This window comes from Camponotus floridanus, unplaced genomic scaffold (genome assembly GCF_003227725.1).
Source record: "Camponotus floridanus strain SB8 unplaced genomic scaffold, Cflo_v7.5 scaffold102, whole genome shotgun sequence".
Lineage (NCBI taxonomy): Eukaryota > Metazoa > Arthropoda > Insecta > Hymenoptera > Formicidae > Camponotus > Camponotus floridanus.
In genome coordinates this window covers 117,688-139,088 of record NW_020229218.1, presented here as the reverse complement: position 1 = coordinate 139,088, position 21,401 = coordinate 117,688, and the positions used below count along the sequence as shown (strand labels likewise).

Here is a 21,401-nt window from a genome sequence, read left to right as displayed (position 1 = left end):
CTACACGTGACGCCTTTAAAACGTGCCTCTGGAGACCGGATTCCTATTGCAACGCACGATCGACCTGTTGAATGGGGAGTTCATCATTAGCAGTTTTACGCAAACAAAATTAGTAGGCTGTTTGTCATCCGATTGTACGTTATTTAACAGTTGCATTAATTTCGGAGCGTTGCGTCAGATAACACAATTTAGGCGACCTAGCCTTTAACCAGTTTGGCAGACCACAAAAAATCACATAAATATGCATGCTAGAGATCCGCATTCGCATCTGTTTTCATTCATATATTTGGTATATTTGTGATTCGGTGTAACAATTATTTTATACTCGAAATCGTAAAAATTATTCGCTTTTACTATAACTGCTATTTTCATATGTTTATAGAAACAGATTATTCTCTGTTATAAATTCCGTAACACTTCTCTTTTTTTGCCAAAGCATTCTTTTATATATTTATAATTAATATTTACGAATTAAAAATCAGATGCCAATATGAATAATTCTTACAATACCTACAACTGTTTTGTTAATCGTCGAGTTGCACTCGTAATTGCAGCATCTTGGAGAGACGAAAATATTTCAAGGAGCATGGAACAGCAAATTGATCTAATCGGTTTTCAGATTCCTAGACATTCTTGCTACGGAGACAGCTAAAACGCGGGGGCGATTAATGAATCGAGGTTAACCGGCGACGGGCAACAATCGAGACTCGACTCTTTAAATAGCCTCGCGGAGGGTTGGCGAGCGCGTGAAAAATAAAAAATCCAACGGCGAGGGTGGGACGGGCGATAAACGCGTATACGTGCACACGCATACACGCACGCATATCGTGGCGCCTCCAAAGGCATTTCTCGAGGTCGTACCGTTCCGTCGGGGTCGACCTGATGAATGGAAACGTCGGTATTATTGTGTTTACACGTGGGACACACGGGTGCCTCTCTCGCCACACTTGGCGTGGAAACATTCCATTCATAAAGCGTTCCGCGCGTTCCTCTCACCGCCACACGTACGTGCGCGCGCGTGCTCGCGTACACACACACACACACAATCGCGGAAGGGTGCACGACCCCTCTGCCTACCGCGCGGGGGTTGACACCAGTGACGTATTCTGAATTTCGTTGCCGCGGCGAGGGGTTGCCTCGGCCCGCGTCGAGATAACGTCGCGCGGAGATTCTCTCTCATCTCCTAATAATACCCCACCCTCGAAAATAATTCCTCGCTCCATTACGCGAGAAAACGGAGATTCCCGCGCGTCGAGATTCGTCTCCTCCCACTCTCGCGTATAATGACGGGGGAAGACGATCGTGAATTTTCGTCTGCTGTCGCGCGATCCGAGTTTCTCGTTCGAACATGTCGGGCTTTCTCTCGACTATTTAATCTGTCTTTAATATTGAATCTGTTCATGCGGTGTATTTCGCGTGTCGTGCCAAAACATGCGAAAAAATTACCCGAGTGCCAGGAACAGTTCTGCTCCATTTACTCCAAACTTGGGCACTTTTCAATCACGCACATTCGATCGTACTTTTCATCCTTTCCCTTTATTTTTTCCGCGACATGTGCAATAAACGTCATTATTCGTGATCTTCTCAACACGATACTCTTGTTTCATTTCTTTGAATATATCTACGATCGTGACATTTCTAAATATTTTATCGCGCAAAATTTTTTTATACAATTATTATTTAACCGAGAAGAGGAGAACATATATATACGAAACGCGAGATGGAAGGGTGTGAAATTCTGACGGGGATGAGGAAGGCAGGCGCGACACCCTTCCACGTTACTCGTAACACATCGCGGTAATTTATAACGACAGGTGTTCCCGGTCTGCTTTCCCCCCTCAGCCGCCCCCTCGCCAACTTGTACCGAGAAAGGGCGTCAACCATACCGCCGCCAGCTCTTTGCTGCCGGTGGCAGCGAAAGAATGCTCTTTTTCGCCGCGTGCCTCTCAAGGTCTTTAAATTGAATGGTCACGCGCGATCCCGTCGCTTTTTCGCTTTTTTCCGCATCGTCGACGTGCATCGACGCGCGGTGTCAAAGGCGATCACGCCGCAGACTCGCATTCCATCCAATCGTTCGTCGTGGGACGCAAGGATTGTTCCAGGAATTTTCATATATTTGAATATTCACAAAGATATAATGCGCTCTGAAATATATTCATCGAATATATATATTATTGTAATACTTATATAAAATGTAATTTGAATAAAATTTACAATATACATTTTACATTTTAATAGAGAAATGTCGTAGATTTTCTTTCAATGTTTTAGATATGAATGGAAGGCGATTCGAGTGTTTGAAATATTCATTGAGTAGAATCCAAAAATTTCAACAGAAAAAATTCTATGTAATATATATTCTATATAAAATGTTTACGCTTGATATATATATTTCTGAAAAATTTGATTTGATTATTCAAGAGAGCCCAGTATTCTTACGATAAAACTATAATTTCTATCTTTATTATAATTTATCAGACGCGAAACTTTTTTATCCGAGCAATAATAATTTATATAAAATCCTACGTGTCTCTCTAAAACTGAAAGCCAATTAAAACGCGTCGCGTATAACGTTTGTAATATCAGCTGAAGATGATTCGCGGTGTAGAATTACATCTCGCTGTGCCACGATTTTGCCGTGTTTACATCATGCCAGCTGATATGAATGGACTAGTAGCAGCGGCGTACGTATTTGTGCATTCGGTCTCATGACGACTTTCCGTATAAATTGAAACTTCTCGAGGGTACCTCGTCGTCGAGCGGGGAGAACGTCGAGAAGGAAGAAACGAGACGGAGTTGGCGAGCGGAGCGAGGAGGGATGAGAAAACGGATGAGAGAGAAGGTGAGCGAGATGGAGAGCGAGAAGAGGGTGAGGCAGATCAGAGAAGGGTAGAAAGCCGCGAAGCTGGGTCAGTTCCGTTTAGTACGAGCCAAGCTGCACTTCCGTTTGGATCTGTCGTAGCCTTCGCGCATCACTTGCGAGATCGCTTAAACGGATGTTTCAGAAAAAAAAATGCTGGTAAAATTGAAATCCCTCCAAATAAGCAACGATTCGACACACTGGAAAGAAAAAATAATGTAGTCGAGAGAAAAAACATTTCGATAAATTAAATACAGATGCCGTAAATTTTTAAGACGAGACAGATTCTTACGAGATATTAAAATCGAGTAGCACGAGTATCGCGGGGAGAATGATGTTTTATCATCATAAGTTTAATTATTTGTGACACTTCTTCATTAGAGGGCTCTAATAAAAGCGTATACCCGCGGTAAAACGCATTTGTTTCAATTAATAATGCATTTCGGCGGCGGCTACGTACAAATATTTTTCTCCAGTCAGAAATGTCAAATATATCATTCTAATATTCTTCTAAATACGCAATACGATATCGATATTATCTCGCGGATAATGTTAATTTCATTCGATTAAACAAAATGACAAAAACTTTTCAACGCACACGCAACAATTTGGAGCATTTGCATCATCGTGAACAATTTTTTCCAATTGTTCGCTACATATGTGCAAAAATGCAATATTGCACGTCGTCTGCTTTTGGTTTCGAATCATCGCGCGATCCACGGGTGATCTATGTGTGAAGGAACGAATCATAGAAACCCCTCCGTGTACGTGCTTTTTCTCCTCGCAATCGAGGAAAATTCTACATGGCCGGGAGAGAAACGCGGGTGGATGCGAGGGAGGTGTCAGGAACGTGGCGTGGGTGACTGGCAGGCGGTGCACACGAGAGCAATCTGCACTACCACAATCATGTGGATCCGACCGCGCCGTGTCCCGGCTCCCGTTTCCATCGAGAGAAAACGCACGTTCGCGGTTCGCGCTCTTGGTCAGTGGTGTGCTCGACCCGAAGAGACGGCTCGCATTCCGCCTTTTTCCTTGCCGCGAATTAAGGTGGCTGAATTTTTTATTCGCGCCAGACTGCAAACAGGTCCAGTCGCAAAGAGATGACGATTTCGAATCAAGAGTCACTTTTGGCCGCGTAAAAAAGATTTCAAACATTTTAACAGACGCTCCAAATGTTGTCCGTAAAGCATTTTCACAATGAAAAAGCATACCATTGCCTCTGATCCGCGTTTAATACTTTATCCGGCGTTATTATTTTTTGTCTTTATCCTTTTATTTATCACGCATTCGGGACTGCGCCAGAAACGATAAAGACGATAATACACTCGAGATGTCTTTTTTAAAGTCAACATCTCGAACCTCCCGCGTCCCATTTCACTACTCGTGCTCGATATACGCGGTGTTCCCAGTCAACCAAACTAAAACAAGCAATGGAATGAATAAAGGTGCAATTTTTTTAACGAAAAAATATCAAAGACATATATATTTTTTACATATATATTCATATTATTGTATACCGTAACGCGTATTGTTCCACTATAATAAAATGATAGATAGAGTGACGTTGTTTCTCCTTTGTATTCACGATAAATAAACGATACAGGATTATCGGATCGTGATGATATCCTGATTAATATCAATTAATGTTCAACCTGCTAAATTTTGCCGCTACTTTCTACCCACAGATTGCTCGTAGTCCATCGTTAAAAGGAGCTGCGATTGGTCAGGGACATACCCCGTACGTAACAGAATATCCACGTGTATGTACATACACACACACACATATATACATGTATATACATATATATATACATGTATATATATATATATATATATATATATATATATATATATATACATATATCCGTACGTTACACGCACCGTCCTATGTACATGTGCGATTTACCCCAGGAGATTCATACATAGTTTTGTAGGTATACATAAGCGAGAGAGGCGTTTGTTGAACCGTGCAAATCTTCTACTCGGTGCACCAACACGAACGAGGTACGTTCGCGCGCGCAGCAGCCCTCTTTGTCTCTCTCTTTCTCTCTTTCTCTATGCATCTCGCTGCATACCGCTCTTCGTCTCTTGGCCATTAGAGGAACCTACGTAACCTCTCGCGCTGCCTCGGCCAAACACCGTATTTTCCCGTCTTCTTCTCACATGCGCACGGATAGACGCACACTTGTGTACCCTCCACTTCTCTCTCTCTCTCTCTCTCTTTCTCTTTTCGGCCTAACGACAGGACTTTACGCGTCTTAGATACGCACAGTCGCACATGCCCGCAAGTATCCCATCTTCCTTTCTCTCGACAATGGGCTCCTCCTCCTCTCTTTCTCGCCTTCTCCCTCTCTGTCTTTCTTTCCGACAGCCTCGTCCATGAAGCGTGTGCGCACACGAACGCATTTTTCTCTCTCTTCGTTGTCGCCGTCTCCGTTTAACCAAACGCGTTTCTAGCACGTTTCACGCTTTCCGTCCTTCTTCCTCTCATTTATTCTCATCACGCTCTCTCCTTCCATCTCGCTCGAGCGCTATCGTATACGCTCGGCATCTCTCTCGCGCGTACACACGCTGTGTACCTCCCAACCGTCCCCCGCCCTACCCCTCTCTTGTCCTTATCTCCGTCCTTGGCCGTCGTGCGTGCACGCGTATCGCCCATCTCCGTCGATCGTCAGTGTATACACGCGAGCTCGCCTTCTCTTTGTCGCGGGCAAACACGGATACCGCGCGCGCGCGCGCGAGAGAGATGCGGCAAGAGGGGCAGGAAGGGTGGCGGACGAGAGGGTGGTAAAGGGAGAAAGAGGGAGAGGGAGAGAGAGAAGGAGAGAGAGGGAAAAGACGAGGGAGGCGAAGGAGAGAGGGATCCGACTCGCCTGACGCACCATGGGCTTTTCTTGTATTCTATTGATTTTTCCAAAAGTTCGTGGTGGGAGTCTCTCTGGCAGTCTGTGCAGCGCGCGAGCTTGACGGCCCGGTGAATGTGTACGTTCGAGCGTGCATGTATACGTGAGAGCTTCGACAATATCTCGCCGTCTCCGTTCAATCGATATAATCTCTCTTCCTCTCGCGCCAGTCTTATCTCCCCCTCTTCCTCCCTCTGGATTTCCCTCTTCTCTCTCTCTCTCTCTCTTCCATTTGCGAGAGCGACGATTCTCGTTGGATTCGCATCGTCCTTGTCCCACTCGTTCCACACACCCGGTACATCTCCCTCGATCCCTTTCTCTTCTCCCACGCATGAACGTCTCCCCCTCCCCCTCCGTATCCCTTTTCCGTTATATCCCTCTCGCTCGTGCCCACCCCCTTCATCCTCTCGTTCCCTCTCTCAACCTGGCAGCGCGCGCACGCACACACGGAGGAGTCGCTTCGGGCAGGAGCGTGTCAAGAGGTTTTGGCTTTGACACCTTTGAAAGGGAGGAACGAGCGCGTTTCGCCCATCGTGTAGATTCTCGCCGCAGTTTCCCGAACGCCATTCCGGAAATCTGTCGACGAAATTTAGCGCGAAGCACCGGAATTCTCCACGCGAATTCTCGTGTCGCTCGTTGCAAAGTAATCAAATAGTCATACGTCCGACAAAGATAACAGAACGATGACTAATGCCTTCGTTCGAAGCTGCACACTGCACGCGCGGCATATCGAGCATTATACGCATCTATCCGTTCTATAGGAGAGGAAAAAGAAAATGTTGCGTCAGATGAGACGATGTATAAAAATTACGAATCCGATTCGCGATACGTTATTTATAGATGATGAAAAAAAGTAAGATGGGGGTAAGAGAAAGGTACATAGCGGATACATTATTTTGGCCAAAGGGAGCAAAATTCTCGAGAAAAGTCAACAAATCTCGCTGAAACGCAATGTTCATTCTGTTTAGTTCAACTTTTTACACTCGCCTTGCTTGAAACGAAACAGGTATGCACGCGTCAGGTCGCGGAGAGAGGAGAGAGCGAAAACAAGCGTGGAAAAACTCTCCTGCGGCCGCAAAGAACGGACTCTGCGCAACGTTTTTGTTTACGACAGGAGGGAGAGAAAGCGGGGGAGAGAAAACGCAAACCGCGTTCCGCAAGACTCCGCGCGCATCAAAAATACCGCGAGGCGTTATGTAAAAAAGAAAGAAAAAAAAAAGAAAAAGAGTCGTTCCGATGCCACGTAAAAAAGAGCGCTCCGAGACGCGCGCGCGTCTCGTCGCATCGTACGCTCCTGGTTTTCCACCCACCCATCTACCGGCAGGGTCACCGCATGCACCCACACCCTGTCGTGCACGTGCCCGCGCGCGCAACCGACACACACACACACACACACACACGCGCGCGCGCGCACACACACCCATACAAATAAACGCCTTCTCTCGGTTCTTCTCTCTTTCCCTCTCTCCCTCTCTTTCCCGCAACACATCCTCGTGGTCGCGCGGCTTGCACACATCGCGCGCAACATACACACGTGCGCACACATTTTTACACGGACGTGTGTACGCAGGTATACATGCTCACGCACACGCACGCGCAAATGGCGAGCGGCACACTATGGCGGGCGACGGTCGTGCATCCAGGCAGAGCGGAATATAGGCGGACCGGTGTCGGCCAGGGCGAAGAGCGGCGGACACGACGGTGATGACTGCGATCGATAATTCGAATCGATTAATAATAAGACCGAGCGCGGAGAAGGAAAGGGGGAGGAGGGACGCGGGAAAAGCGCGCGAGATCGATCGCGTGACCGCGAGAGCTGGACCGCCCGATATTTTCGTGGCCTTTCTTCTTTCTTTTTTTTTCTTTTTTTTTTCCTTCCCCCCGTCCACCGACCGACCGCCCGCCCGCGCGCGCGCGCGCGGGACGTACACCGGGTTTATTTTGGGTTACACGAGGTACCGTCGTGTTCCCGCGAAACGGAATCGGAAATCAACTTTGAGGGAATAATAATTTACAGCTCGTTTTCTCGCGAGCGCGATCGATCGACGCAATCGACGACAACGATGACGATGAACCGCGTCGCGATAGACGACCCCGACCACGATTAATACCGCGCTCGTTAATTGTTTATCGGCATCGCCGAGATTATATACGTTGCAAAGGATAATGAAAGCACGGGGAAAATATAGGTTTCGTTGCATATATATATAAGAATATATTCGGTAACCTGCTGATAACGCTGCTTCTGCTTGTTTTAGTCGCACATGTTGTATTTAGCTTCCCTTCCTCCTTCGAGAAGCTTCAATACACGCTCGTCTCGATCAAATTCTCGATTAATTTGTACCAACGAAGAATTCGAGATGAAACTTGAGTTCTTTTTCCACAACGTTATTCGATAATTAATTTGTACAAGTAGGAAACAGCGCTGTTACGTGTTCACCATCGTCTTTCGACTCCGTCAAAATTCTTGCGCGGACGAAAGGAAAAAAATCCGCGTTGGAATTAAATTTGGAAAGTTTGAGAATAGGTATAGCTAAAATAGGCAGACCTATATACTAGAGGGTGTATTGCTGTTCTTTGAAATGAGCCGTCGTAAACAGTTTTCATAAATCGACCCTCGAGAAACTGTCGACTTCCGAATATCTCTGCTAAAACGTTGACACCCGAAATGCAGCATCATTGATATAATTTTGCGCTCGAAGCCTTGGAATACGTTGACCTCGCAAAGTATTTTCAGTAAACGGAGTTAAGAATGCATCATCCGAATCCAAACTCTCGTCAACTATCTGCAATATTTACAGCCTTCTTTATAAGTATAAGAGAGCTCGGCCAAAGTACATACATACTTGTCGTAAACTTTCCGCCGCGGTAACTGTCCGTAACTCTACACACGTAGTCGAAGCCGAGCTGAATCGAGCCAAGTGTGCCTAACTAAGAATCGCTCCATTATACATCACAGACAGTAGTAATGTATTTCGGAAGGCATGAAAAGCCGTATTTACGGCCACGGTGCTGTCAGCACCGTCAGTAGATTACGGAACACGGCGTAAGACGTATCGACGACGTTACCCGACGACGACGACGACGACGAAGACGACGGGGATCTAAAAAAAGATCACCTACGTAAATATGTGAGCGCCAGAGTCCGTCCCCTTGTCACATCTTCAAGAATTTGCCGTTGCGACATTCCCTCGCAAATACAATCCCGCCGTTCGCGCGCTCATTTGCATAATGTCCTCGGTCCATAGGTGGAAAGGACGTACGACCGGCGCTGTAAATTCGGCCAGTCTTCGTGGCTGCTGCGCGTACAAAGTGACCGTTATACGTCTCTCTCTCTCTCTCTCCCCCCTCTCCCCCTCTCGCCGTCGCCTTATCGCAGATGCGGCCGATGTAGCCGCAGGTCGGTCGGCCGAGTAACGATCGCGCTACGATCGATCTATCTCAATCGATCGTCGTGGCGCGTGCCCCGATTTACTATTGATCGCCGGCGATCGATTAGCCCTGTCGAGCTTCGACGGCTATCCTTGGTCGCGGGCGCGGGACGAGGACGGCCGTAAAAGAAGACAAAAATGGAGGATGGAAGGAAAAAGAAGAAGAAGGACGAGGAGAGGGGGCGGCGAGGGGACGGCGGGGGAGGGAAGGAGTAGGCGCGAGCGAGCGGCGAAGGACAGACTGCGCCGGACCAGTCGCCGCCGCCACCACTGCCGCCACCGCTGCCGCCACCACTGCCGCTGCCGTCGCCGTCGCCGTGAGGCTTCGAACCCGAACGCGATCGAGCATCGTCGAGCAACGGCGGAAACGTACGAGCGACGCGGTTCGAGCGACCGAGCGAGCGATACGGCCGAGCAGTGCGGTGCCGACTCTTGCTGCCGCGGTTGCAGATTCCGCGGTGTGTGTGTGCGCGCGTGTTTACACGACGAAAGAGAGATAGACGGAGAGGAGAGAGAGAGAGAGAGAGAGGGAGAGAGCTCGCGGCCCGCGGAGGCCAGGAGGGCGGAAGAGAAAGAAAGAAGGAGAACGGAGGAGGTCGGAGGAGAGGAGAAACGCGAAAAAAGCGACGGGAAGGCGAACTCGTGCGAAGAACGGTGCGTGCACGTCCCTCTCGAGGAGGATCGCGCAACACCGTGAGTACGTCCGCGCGTCTCGCTCGTGACGAATCACGAGGCATCGCGAGTATCGGAGCGCGAAGCCGAGAGGAAGCCCGGTTGGTACCGCCGGCCGACGGAGAAGACGTGTGCGTCGCGCGACGCGGCCGGCAAGCGATAAGCGCGCCAGTCGTTGCATCGCGCGGCTGCCCTTAACGGGGCGTGGGTGCACCACCGCACCGCGTCGGTGCGCGTAATTCAAAAGGTGCGCGCGGCGATCGCGGCGAGAACATGACAGACGACGCGGAGTGCGCGATTTCGAGGCGGCACCGCGTCGCGGCCCGAGAGACGGTGATATAAATCGGCGCGGCGAGGCGAAACGACAGGGAGAGCGAGAGAGCGAGAGAGCGAGAGACAAGGGGACGACGCGGGGAGAGAAGCTCCTCCTCCGAAAAAAAGAAAGTTCCCAAACGGAGTACGTCGCCGCGCGGCCAGTGATCCCGTGTGTGGCTCGCGTGTTGCACGCGCGAGAACGCGTCCGGCGGTGAGTGTGCGCGAGTGCGAGAGAGAGAGAGAGAGAGAGACCAACCAGGCCGCGCGCGCGCGCGCGCGCGAGCGAGCGAGCGAGCGAGCGCGCGAGCGAGCGGACTCCGGCCAAGAAGGAAAGAAAGAGAGAACCGGAGAGACTTTCGCGGCTTCCGGCCTCGCGGCGCGGAAGCGGTCCGGCGAGGAGAGGATGCTGGTAACCGAGTCGCCGACGGTCCTTACGAGGAGGACAACGATGACGACCTCGCGGGGTCTCGACTGAGTCGCGCAAAGTGCCGCGTCGCGACCGACGTCGTCGCGACGGTGGCATCGACGAGCGTCGTCGTCTCGACGACGTGCTCGATTGTCGCGCGCGATCGTTGACGCGAAGCGAGGAAGCGCGACGAGCCGCGCTCGGCGATCGCCGACCGTCGAGGAGTCGCGAGAGAAAGTCCGTCGGGCTCGAGTCTCCAAGGCCTCAGTCGACGCAAAGTCACACAGTCCTGTCACGGTTCTCTCCGTTGACGAAACACCATGAGCGAGAGCGTGTCCGAGCGACCGATGACTGTCCTCGGATCGCTTCGCCGCTAAAGACTGGATATCGCATCCCGTGACCGTTGGCGATTCTAGCAATTGTGCGCGGGAAGAACATTATTCGCCGGAAGGTTGCGGCACGCGAGAGGCTCTCCGCGACGAGGAGATTGTCGCGATTATTTCGCAATCGTCGTAATCAACGTGCTCGAGGACTTTTTTCTCGGAATCATCCGCGATTCTAGTAATCGCCTTCCCGAAGCCCGGTATCGATCCCGGGTCGGGTAACGTTCGCAAAGAGCTTTCGTCTCGTCGGAGGACCGCGTATCCGCGTTACGTAAAGGATTACTCGGACCCGTCCCTACTTCGCGACGACGCCGGCCGACGGCGGAGCTGCTTCCCCTAGACCCGCATCGACCAACGACTCAGCCGAGATGCAGGTAGCAACGCTGTTCAGGGAGAGCGCTACCCTGCTGGGCGCCTCCAGCCTGGACCCCCCGCAGACTCACCATCATCAGGGTATGCACCAGCCGCAGCAGCAGCAGCAACAGCAGCAGCACCAGCAGATGCAGCAGCAGCAGCACGCCACCGACATGCACCTCGTCGGCCACCACATGCAGCACCACTACAAGATGTAAGTATCCTCCTCTCTGCCGTTCTTTTCGAGCACTGATCGCCGTGGCTGGCGACTCGCGCTCGACGCTTCGAAAGTGTTCGACCTTCGGAGTCGAGAGAGCCGCTCGGCGGACGCGGTTACGAGCGCGCGACGGCCAGTCGAGGTATACCGCGTCCAAGTTGCCGGCTTTACGAACGCGAAACGGTACTTTTCGACGGTGGATTTCTGGGGCTTTAAGAGCGAGAAGTTGCGAGCGCTCGCACTTTGTCTCGTTGGGTTCAAAATGTATCCGTACGGGATTTACTTTAGTTTCTCTCGGTGCACGATTTGCGTTCATCGAAACCTTTGGAGAAAAATGACGTTAATGCCGAAGTCGATTACGAAAAAATGCGAGATTGATACCATCTCGGCGCGTTCGATATCATTTATTTCGTTATCATTTTCGCGTTAATTTCGTGCACAAGTCGATTAAAGGTGCCGTAGTTTAGAAAAAATGATTCAAACCTGACAACTTGTACGGGAGTCGTTTACCTTGAATACAAATTACGGAATTTAAGAAGCGGAAGATCGCGGTTGTCTGAGATGTTGAAGAGAAACATCTCCGATATTTCGCTTTCGTTGGAGGATCGAATAATAATGCAGGCAATTTCGCAACCGGTTGCTTCAATTGTTGTAGAAACCAGGCGGTTTTTGCGGTCAAAATACATAGCATATAACCCATTTCGCTTTTTCCGCCTGGTAGATGCTGTCTAAACACGCCTGGCTTTTGCATCAATACACCAGCCACTAAATGGCAAACCATATTCGTACACCAAACTAAACGGCAAATGTTATATTTGCCCGACGCTAAAATCCGTAAAATCCATCTCCGTTTCGAGGAGCGACCTTGACGGCTTCTTACGCACAAATCTTTGCGCCAACCGACCGACGGTATAATTTAGCAGGTGCGTATATGCACATTTCGCGTTGCATTCCTAGAGATAAGATATCAAGCACAGCGAAAAGTTTTCAACCTAGACTCGCTCGACTTTCGTTTAATTAAGCGATAATCTTAATTGAAGGAGGAACGCGCGGTACTTTGAATCGCGGATGGAAAAATACGAGTCGACGAAGAAAGACTCCGCGATGGTCGTTCTCCCTTATTTCTCTTTGATTGCCGGCCCGAACGAGTGTCGTCGCGCCGTTAAAAGTGTTTATTTGCGTTCGTTGTTGTATCGACATTAACCTTTTAAACGACGCGGTGTCGGGTGGTTCTGCCGCCGGTATCGTCGCCATTCATATTTGTTTTTATCCGCGTGCGCGCACAAAAATATCTTCTAATGGATGGACGCTGGACGCAATACGGTTTTATGAGCCACATGTTCTCGCAATATACGCGGACAGTACGATACGATCCGGCGACTTGGATCAGCAGGTGAAATCTCGACGCGACGAGAGAATCTCCCCCTCTCCCTCTCTCTCGTCGACAAGAGCGAAAAATTGTTCTTGCCGCTTCTCTTTCAATATCTCTTGTTTTATGAATGGGATAAGGGGAAGAAGGGAGGAGAGCACGCGGCGGATTTACACGATGTGCCGCGGCAAGAATCTGCCAGACTTTATAAATGATGGCCTCGAGTGGCGTCAAGTGCAAGTCGCGCCAACGGTTACGGTGTAAGAGAAAATCGCGAGGATCGAATGTCATCCCGCCCCGGTTGCCGTTGCTCTCTGCCGATTTCATCGCGCGAAACGCGGGACGTTGAATTTTAAATAATCCCTCGTACGTCTCGTAAGAGAGATATCTCGCGAGATCTCTCTCGTACGTTGAGATAAGAATTTCTAATCGACAAAGTCGCAGGTATCGCTTTAAAACTACCGGATCGACGTCTCACTCCGAGAGATGCTCGTCAGATATTTCTCCGAGACGTAGCAGCCGCTTACTTGGAAAGCGGCGAGTCTAAAAATCTTAGTCTTCAACGACATCCCGATTCTCGTGTATTATGCAAATTCGATAAGTTACAAAATCAAATTTACGACATATTTATAGAATAAATGACGCTCCGAGAGAGAGACCGGTCTACGATTGTACGAAACATTTCTTTTCGAAAGCATCGCAGCGAGCGAACTGATAAGCATGCAAAGTCGACGGTATCGCGAGCAAGGGTCATTTCTTTTCCGAGACGTCGATGAGTCAGTCGCCAAGACAGAAATAACGCTCATGGCGCGTGGTAACGCGGAAAAAAGCGAGAGAACGCGATAACAGGCCAACACGGGCAGCGTACGTTCGTTTCACTCCAATTTTGAAATACGGGGGGCCGATCTATCATTCTTGAAAATTGGAGTAAAAGCTCCGCTCTCCCCTTCCCCGTCCTCTTCCTCCCTTTTTTTTTTTAGTCCGTCAGTATTTACAGCGTTTCTGTCGGTACATGATACATTAAAACAAGCCATCGAACGCATGATAAATCGGACATTTTGCATCGCCGTTCTAGTGTCACCGGTGTCTCTACAGAGAAAAAAAAAGGGGACAAATTTTGATAACGCGACAGCGAGGGTGTTACGAGGGCCCTCGAATCGATGAGAATTTCATTCGAACGGAAGTCCCTCCGAAGAGAAATTTGCATCTTTAAGCGAGAAATTGCGTATCGCTGGCACAATTGTCGCGATCAAACACAACAGTGATTATAAATAAATTTCTTTTCAAACAGTATACTCGAGCTTTCTATATTTTAATCCTTCCTCGCAGGCTCTTGGTCGATCGCAAATTATTACTCGTATTCCTAACTTTTGAATAAACGCACAAATAAACGAGTGTTCTTCTGCGTCTTCTCCTTTTCTCTCTGCGAAGGATGCTCGCTCGGACAAATATTACCGTCGATTACGTCACGTGTCTCTTATGACATCGCATCAAATTAAAATTTTGATTAAATCTCTTGATCCAATTGACGTGCAATTTATTTTCAAAAGTATTCAAAAGCAAGGTAGATGAAGATGCGGAGATTTTGCTGCGGGCATCCGCGAGGAGGAAAATCATCCGGACTTTCATCGAGACGCGAGCGGGTCGAGGCGAGAGAATGTTCGCTAGAGTCGTGGCTCGTCGTGTGTTGCGGGTCCCAAACGAAATTTTACGTAACATGTAAATGCGCTCGTCCTGAATGCGGTCGCGTTGCCCCCTCCCCTCCCTCTCTCGCTCTCTCTCCCGTTGCCTCTCTCGTCTCTTTTTATCGCCGAAGCGGCGCTTATGAAACCAGTTTCGGCGTAGGTCGGTGGCTCTCTCGACTCGGCCGACAAATTTTTTTCTACCGCGAGAAAGAGGGAGAGAGAGAGAGAGAGAGAGGGAGCGAGGCCAGCCAAGTTCAGAAATATTATCACGTTGTCGCGCTAAAACGACTCTCTTTCTCTCGCAAGAAAATCGCCCGCGAATATCGTGTCGCGCCCTCCTCCACCCATCGAGGTCGAGATGGAAGCTGGCTTCGAGAGCTCCTTTACGAATTTCGTCACGCGCGCTGAAGGGACGCGCCGCCGGCTGGCTCTGAATTTGTATTCGTTGCGCAAGGTCCGGTCGCGCCCTCGTTCCTTAAACAGTATAATTTTGTGGAATCTCGTCTCCCGCGGTCGCGGGAGTGCTCCTTCTCCTCCCCTCTCTCTCTCTCTCTCTATCTCTTTCTCTCTCCCTTTCGTCGCGACGTAATCGTCTGGGCGGATTAAATCGCCGAGATATCACCGATGCATCGATAAACTCAGACGGCGGAGAGACATTCGTTCCCGAGGTCGCGAGAATACGAATAAAAAGTTTCACGAATCTTTTGCGAAAATCAAATCCATCCTTGTTGCACATCGGTATTTAATTCCCGTCAAATTAGATTCGAAAGCAAGTTTCGAGATTATTGCGACAATCGATGAGGACACACGAGCCGTTTTACAAGTCATCAGCGTAGGCTGATTGATATGCCAATTGGTCGAATATTCGCCTTCACGGGTTTTTAATTATCGCGAATAATATCGCGCGTGGCATAAAGACGTATAACTCGATTAGCGATATTATGACGTCTCGATGAAATAGCTTAATACAATTTCCATGTAGGACGCGGAGCGTGTCTGACAGTACGATAATTAAAGCGCGCGTTGCTTTATCGTTATCAGGAAAACGTTCCCTTGACTCTGGCTGGCTACTGAAAATTAGTCTCCGGCTAAACTCGATTACCGCGCGATCGGAAATATCGATAGATTTGTTAAATGCTCGCCGCGCGATAAAATGCATAATTCGATCAGCGCGCACGTGCGCGAAATGTATTTAGCAAGCATAGGCGAAGCGACTTTTAATTATTTCATAGAAAATACGTTACGTCTTAAAATGTGAAAATACAAACAATGCGGGCATCGCTCGAATCTATTTCTTTTTTCCCCAAACGAACCTCTTATTATTAGCGCAGCGAAATAAAATTGACAGCCCGATATGCAAATAAGAATCGACAGAGGAGAACCCGCATGATGCATTTTACATTGAAAAGTTTTAATTACGTCATTGAATGACTATAAAAGGATTATTCACATTCGCATCTTCTTCGATCCTTCCTTCGCCGAAATTAGATTCGAGGCGTGCTGTGATTAGTATTTAATTGCAAACTTCTGGCGAGAGCGATGCTTGCAAATTTTATCACGTTTCGTCGAGGAACGCGAATGCATTTGCATTCGTCGCGTCGCCATCGCATCGGGTCCGTTCGCGTTCGCAATCCTTAAATTGCGGGACGTAATCAATGGGTAAAATCCAGTAGACTTACGCTTCGTGACGGCACACTCGACGACAAATGCTTCCATCAAGTGGTACATGCTCCATATAAATGTCAACGATAACGAAGAAACAGTTTCGTGTAAACGTTAATCCTTGCGCTCTCAAACTTCGTTTCCCAATCGGCTTAATATCAGTTTAATTGCGATTCATGCGATAGAAATATAATCTTGCGCTCCCCGCGGAAAAGAAAAGATCCGCGCATTTTCGGAATATTATGTAATTTAATCGTCCTTGCCGCGCCATTAAATTATGTTAACGATCTCCCTGCGAAAATAGTCGAGCGGCATCACGAGTCATCGATAAACGGTCCACGTTAATGTGATTCATTAGTCGCTTCATCCTCCAGCGAGATGCTTTCCCGACTACTTGCGAAAGTAGTGCGCTTGCGTGTATCATTTCGTAGGCAATATAATTTTACGACGCAATCGTTTTAGGATTTGAGAAGGTTATCGTCGTGAGAGCGCTCCATTTTTGCGGACGCGATGAAATTGACGTAAATGACACGACACGCCGCGAATAATCACACGGCGCGATAGCGCGAGAGGAGCAACAAGATGCGTCCTCTCCTCTTTATCGAAATGTCGATCGCGAAAACCGAACGTCTATAAAAGTTCCATCCCGGCTGTTCTGAAAACCGTCGGTCGCGCGGAAAGGTCGTGATCCTGGAATCAAGTTTCAGTTCGACCCTCCGCGTACTTTCCTCCTCGTTGAAAGTCTGCGTGCTTTCCCGAGAACGAGTCCGCCACGTGTCGTTCACAATGTGGCGCACATTTTTCATCGGGACGTCACCGTCTAGTTACTCCAGTTTCCGACAACGGCAAAGTTTCGACGCGGCGCGCAAGATTCTCTTTTACAATCTTCTCACGGAGCAACAGCGATGATAGTCGAGATACAAAAGGATGTAAGCATCGAAAAAAAAAAAGAGAGCTTGGAGTAAATGCTGAAGAATAAAATTCTATCGTGATATTTGCGATGAAGGATGAAAAAGTTATTAGTGCTAAATGAGTCACGTGCATGGAAAAAGGTGAAAAATATTCCCTGCTTTTTCAGTCTACGATTCTTGTAACTAGATATAACTAATGTAAGAGACAATGATCGCCGTATCGATTGCAAATCTCTAGCCATGATCATTAATAAATGAAAACCAATAGTGATTTTCTTTTTGACGTTAAAGCCATATCTGGCTACATAAATTAACAACGCTACACTTGAACGAGAAGATTGTAAAATATATCCAGTCTCCACGATTTTAATAAATTTTAAAACAGACAAGTGAAATACGGGTAGTCTAAATTTTTTTTAAATGCTAGCGTTTGCAATCTCTCTCCATATTATATATGTGTATAAATAAGAATAAGAATTATGTAAAACGCGCATATCCTTTCGTAATGCTTGCATGCAATTATGTGATACAGAGACATACTTTACAATTTTGTTAAAAATAATTTAAGTTAAAAAAAGGAAACAACTGTCAAAATTCTTTCGACTTTATCGTATCAATTTTTATCAATGCCGGCACCTAAATAGCGTTCTGCAGTCAGGACGCGGAGACGAGAGCGGGGAATGTATTTGATGTATAGAAGAGTCTCCGGAGAATTGAAGCCAAACCCGCAAGAAGTTTGGACCAGACTTGAGGGCGCCAATAGGTCAAGGCTATCTGACGCTACCGATGTGTATACATACACACACACACCTACACATTAGCGCGATCTACCCGTTTTCCAACAAATTCATTACGAAGTTCCTTGGAGAATACTTGAAGATTAACGACGAAGATAACCGGTGGCTCCATAGAACGCGCATTCATCACCGCGTTTTTCAAACTTTCTCGCCGCTTGTTCTCTCGCGGCCGGAAACAAGACCGGAACGTTCGACATTTCGGAGCCGTTCTGCGTGAGAGAAAGAGAAAGAGAGAGAAAGAAAGAAGAACGTATATATGCATAGCGAACTGACGTCGTCGGCGTCGTCGTCGTTGTCGTCGTCGTCGTCGTCGTCGTCGGCGTCGTCGGTGCGGTTGCGAGGTTGAAAGTAGGCGGAGAGACCGAGTACGGAGCAAGGACGAATCCTTTACCGCGATGACAGGCTTCGCTCTCCGCCTCCTTTCGATCCCGGTATCACAGTGTCGGTTGGCAGGATCATGCTCCTCTCGTGCCGCTTCGTTGCCGACGTCGGATGGATGCGAAATAGAGAGCGCCGGGTTTTGCAAAATTCTGAAAACTCGCCGCGCGCGGAACGACGAGAAATGAAATTCGCTACGCGGATAATTACCTGATGCGTTTAACGCGATTTCACGCCTTCTCGTACTCGAGCTGATCAAACGTAAAGTCTATAATTTTCACGGAGCAGGGGCTCTCCCCCCCCCTTGTTCCTCGGTCTTTACCAACTTATGTAATTTGCCATGTACAACCCGTCATTATTCTTAATCATTGTTACGTCAAGTAACCGGCACTTTTGTTGCCAAATGACAATACATGCGCCTATGGCGAGGATTAATCGTTATTTTATTCTTCTCGAGCTGTAGCTACTAATACGATAATACCGCGTTACAGTTTGAGAAGGTCCGGTCTAAGCGTATAGCGAAGCTGTTAAACGCTCGAAACCATTAATAAATAATGATCAATAACGGTGGCGAGAGCCAACATGCGTTGTAATTCTATATAATTATTGCATGATTCCTTTTGATAAGTTCGCGAGCTGCGCGGATATCTGTTATCATCTCCTCCCAAAATAGCAATATATCAAGCGGTACAATCGATATTTCTGAATATTTAGAATCAATTACGAATAATGAAGAACCGATTACGCTCCTCGATAAAGTGCAAATTCTTTCGTGATACGTTAGCCGATATGTCGCAACGACAAATCCCGACAGCGTGTTATTGCAAATCTGACTATGAAAACACAGCAATGCACGTCGAGTAACTCGACTGTCAACGATTTTACCGTTCGGACTGACATATTTGAGTTGTCGTAATGTAGGTAGCGGAACGAAATTGTCGGTTCTGGAGAATTCAATCGATATGTAATTGGCGATGTGCGCGGCGATCGCGTGGTATTTCCTTGGCAAGACAAAAGCAAACGCGCAACAATAGTACAAGGCTGGCGGCGACAATACAAAATATCGAACGACGATTGCTTCGTAAAGAATGTTTGAGGAACGTAAAACTTGGCGAGAAAAACTCGAGAAAAGTTAAACTCGTTGTAAGAAAAACGCGTGTGCAATTTAATTTTAGAAGCGAAAGGGAGAGGACCGGAATAAACGCACGATTCTCGCGATAATTTATACCGATAATTCATGTAATACACGCAGAAAATTTTACTATACAAATTACATAAAAAATACATTCTCTTTTACAACATTTTTATTGTAAAGCTGGAATATAACGTTAGGATATTTATTACTATAAAAATGTTAAATTATGCATTTGTTTTATTGTTTATTAACGATTATGCATTTGTTTGCGCATCCAAATATTTCAATAATTACAATACTCCTTTGTACGAAAAATATAATAATATTATTAATTGAATAAAAATATCGTCATTTCTTTTATTCGTGTATTTCACGATTATAAAAATTATATTGTAATTTTTATCGTAATATTTTCTCTTTGTAGATTTTAAAAAAATTACACGCACAATATGAAATGTATTAATTTTTATATTTAAAATACTATAATATTCATAAAATAATTAAATAATAATTATAAATAAAGAGTAATCTCAATTATATGAATTTCTAAAAAAGATTGTTTCAAACGTCACGCACGTCAGCATTATATTGATAAATTACATTAACAATTTTTCATAATTAATACGTCAGCTTTTGACAAATTCGATATTCTATTTACATTTTGTATGGGGAAAAAAAATTCGTTGGAAGCGAAGAGATGAAGGAAACGGCGAAAAATATAAACGAAAAAAACACGTGGCGCACACGACATGGGCGTTTCGTCGCGGATAATATCGCCCTGTGGAGGAAACGAAGGGTGGGACGCGGGTACGGACGGTCTCTTCGGGTACGAGGATCGTGGCTAAGAGACACGAATGGAAATACGAGCGAGAAGAAACGTAAACGCGCGGCCACGTGTCGCAGATAAATCGTGCCACGCCGATAAATCGACCTTATCAATAAGATCGTCGAGACCTCCCAGCGCTTTCTCTCTTTTTCTTCCTCTCTTCTTTGCTCTCATTCCATCGCGCCGGCATAGTTATTCATGTATTCCAAACTTACGGAATACATGAATAACCTACGAAAGTTTCTCAGGTATTCGCGCGAATCGCCTTCGATGAAGCTCCAGGTAAGAGCCGCGGTGACGGCGTTTAGCGTATCTCGAAAAAACCGACAGGTGACATGCATCCCATTACATATCTGCCTTCCTCTCCCCTTCTTTCCCCTTCCTCCTCGCTGCCTCTTTCGGGAAATTATCTCGGATATTTCAGCGGGTGGAAAATCATTTTCTCTCGACGCGCACGAATTTTTCCAGATATTATAACTCGAGATCTTAAAAAATTTAATATTTTACAGTCCCTCTCGATCGCGCCATAAAAGACTTTTGAAATGATCATTAAATTATCGCTACGCGAATATTGAAATTGAATTCTGAAAGATGATGGAAGGCTCGGTTATGACTGCTCCGTTTATTTTCGACATCTTCACATTTGCCATACGATGATTTTTTTCTCTTCTCTCTCTCTCTCTCTACGAATTATGCTTCGATATATATTACGATTATATTATCCGATCGATGACTGTTGTCACGGATAACGTTGTGAATTATTTGTCACGAGACCTGAAATAATCGGTGCGCGAGAGAAATTTTTCTTAATTCTTTAATATCACGTGTCACACGTATGCCATTATTTGACAGGTGCAAACCTTGGCGTTACAGCTTCGGTTAATTTGATAAGTGCGATCGTATTATGTGGTGGTGATATTCATTTCCATAAAGCCGAGAGACCGAGATTTATAATACGAGAAAATGAAATAAGATTATGACGTTCCATCTTCATTATCCAAACTCGCTGTGACATAAGTTTGATCGCGAAAATAGAACGAAAATTTCGTTATCCGTTATTCCACCGTTATTCGTCGAAATGATGTGTCCCTACGATC

General features: G+C 47.0%; 2 protein-coding genes and 1 long non-coding RNA gene across 4 annotated transcripts in view; 1 reads left to right on the top strand and 2 right to left on the bottom strand.

Moving 5' to 3' along the window:
• The window catches only part of LOC105259403, a 116,956-nt gene that overhangs the window by 8,912 nt on the left and 86,643 nt on the right, over positions 1-21,401 (bottom strand). The window contains exon 1 of one of the 2 annotated variants that reach the window (XM_011271318.2): positions 11,414-11,492. The exons of the other annotated variant lie outside the window; for it this stretch is intronic. Coding sequence (XP_011269620.1) covers positions 11,414-11,419 — 6 coding nt within the window. The 5' untranslated portion in view covers positions 11,420-11,492. Of the gene's footprint in view, positions 1-11,413; positions 11,493-21,401 lie in introns of those variants that run through there. 2 annotated transcript variants of the gene reach the window in all.
• LOC112638445 lies at positions 2,503-8,854 on the bottom strand. Its single transcript, XR_003123002.1, has 3 exons — positions 8,610-8,854; positions 7,991-8,549; positions 2,503-3,060 (listed from the first exon to the last, which is right to left on the bottom strand). It is a non-coding gene; the product is annotated as an uncharacterized LOC112638445 (long non-coding RNA).
• Positions 9,426-21,401, top strand: part of LOC105259395 (probable serine/threonine-protein kinase yakA) — a 102,603-nt gene continuing 90,627 nt past the window's right edge. Inside the window, exon 1 of the mRNA XM_011271299.3 lies at positions 9,426-11,538. Coding sequence (XP_011269601.1) covers positions 11,339-11,538 — 200 coding nt within the window. The 5' untranslated portion in view covers positions 9,426-11,338. The remainder of the gene's footprint in view (positions 11,539-21,401) is intronic.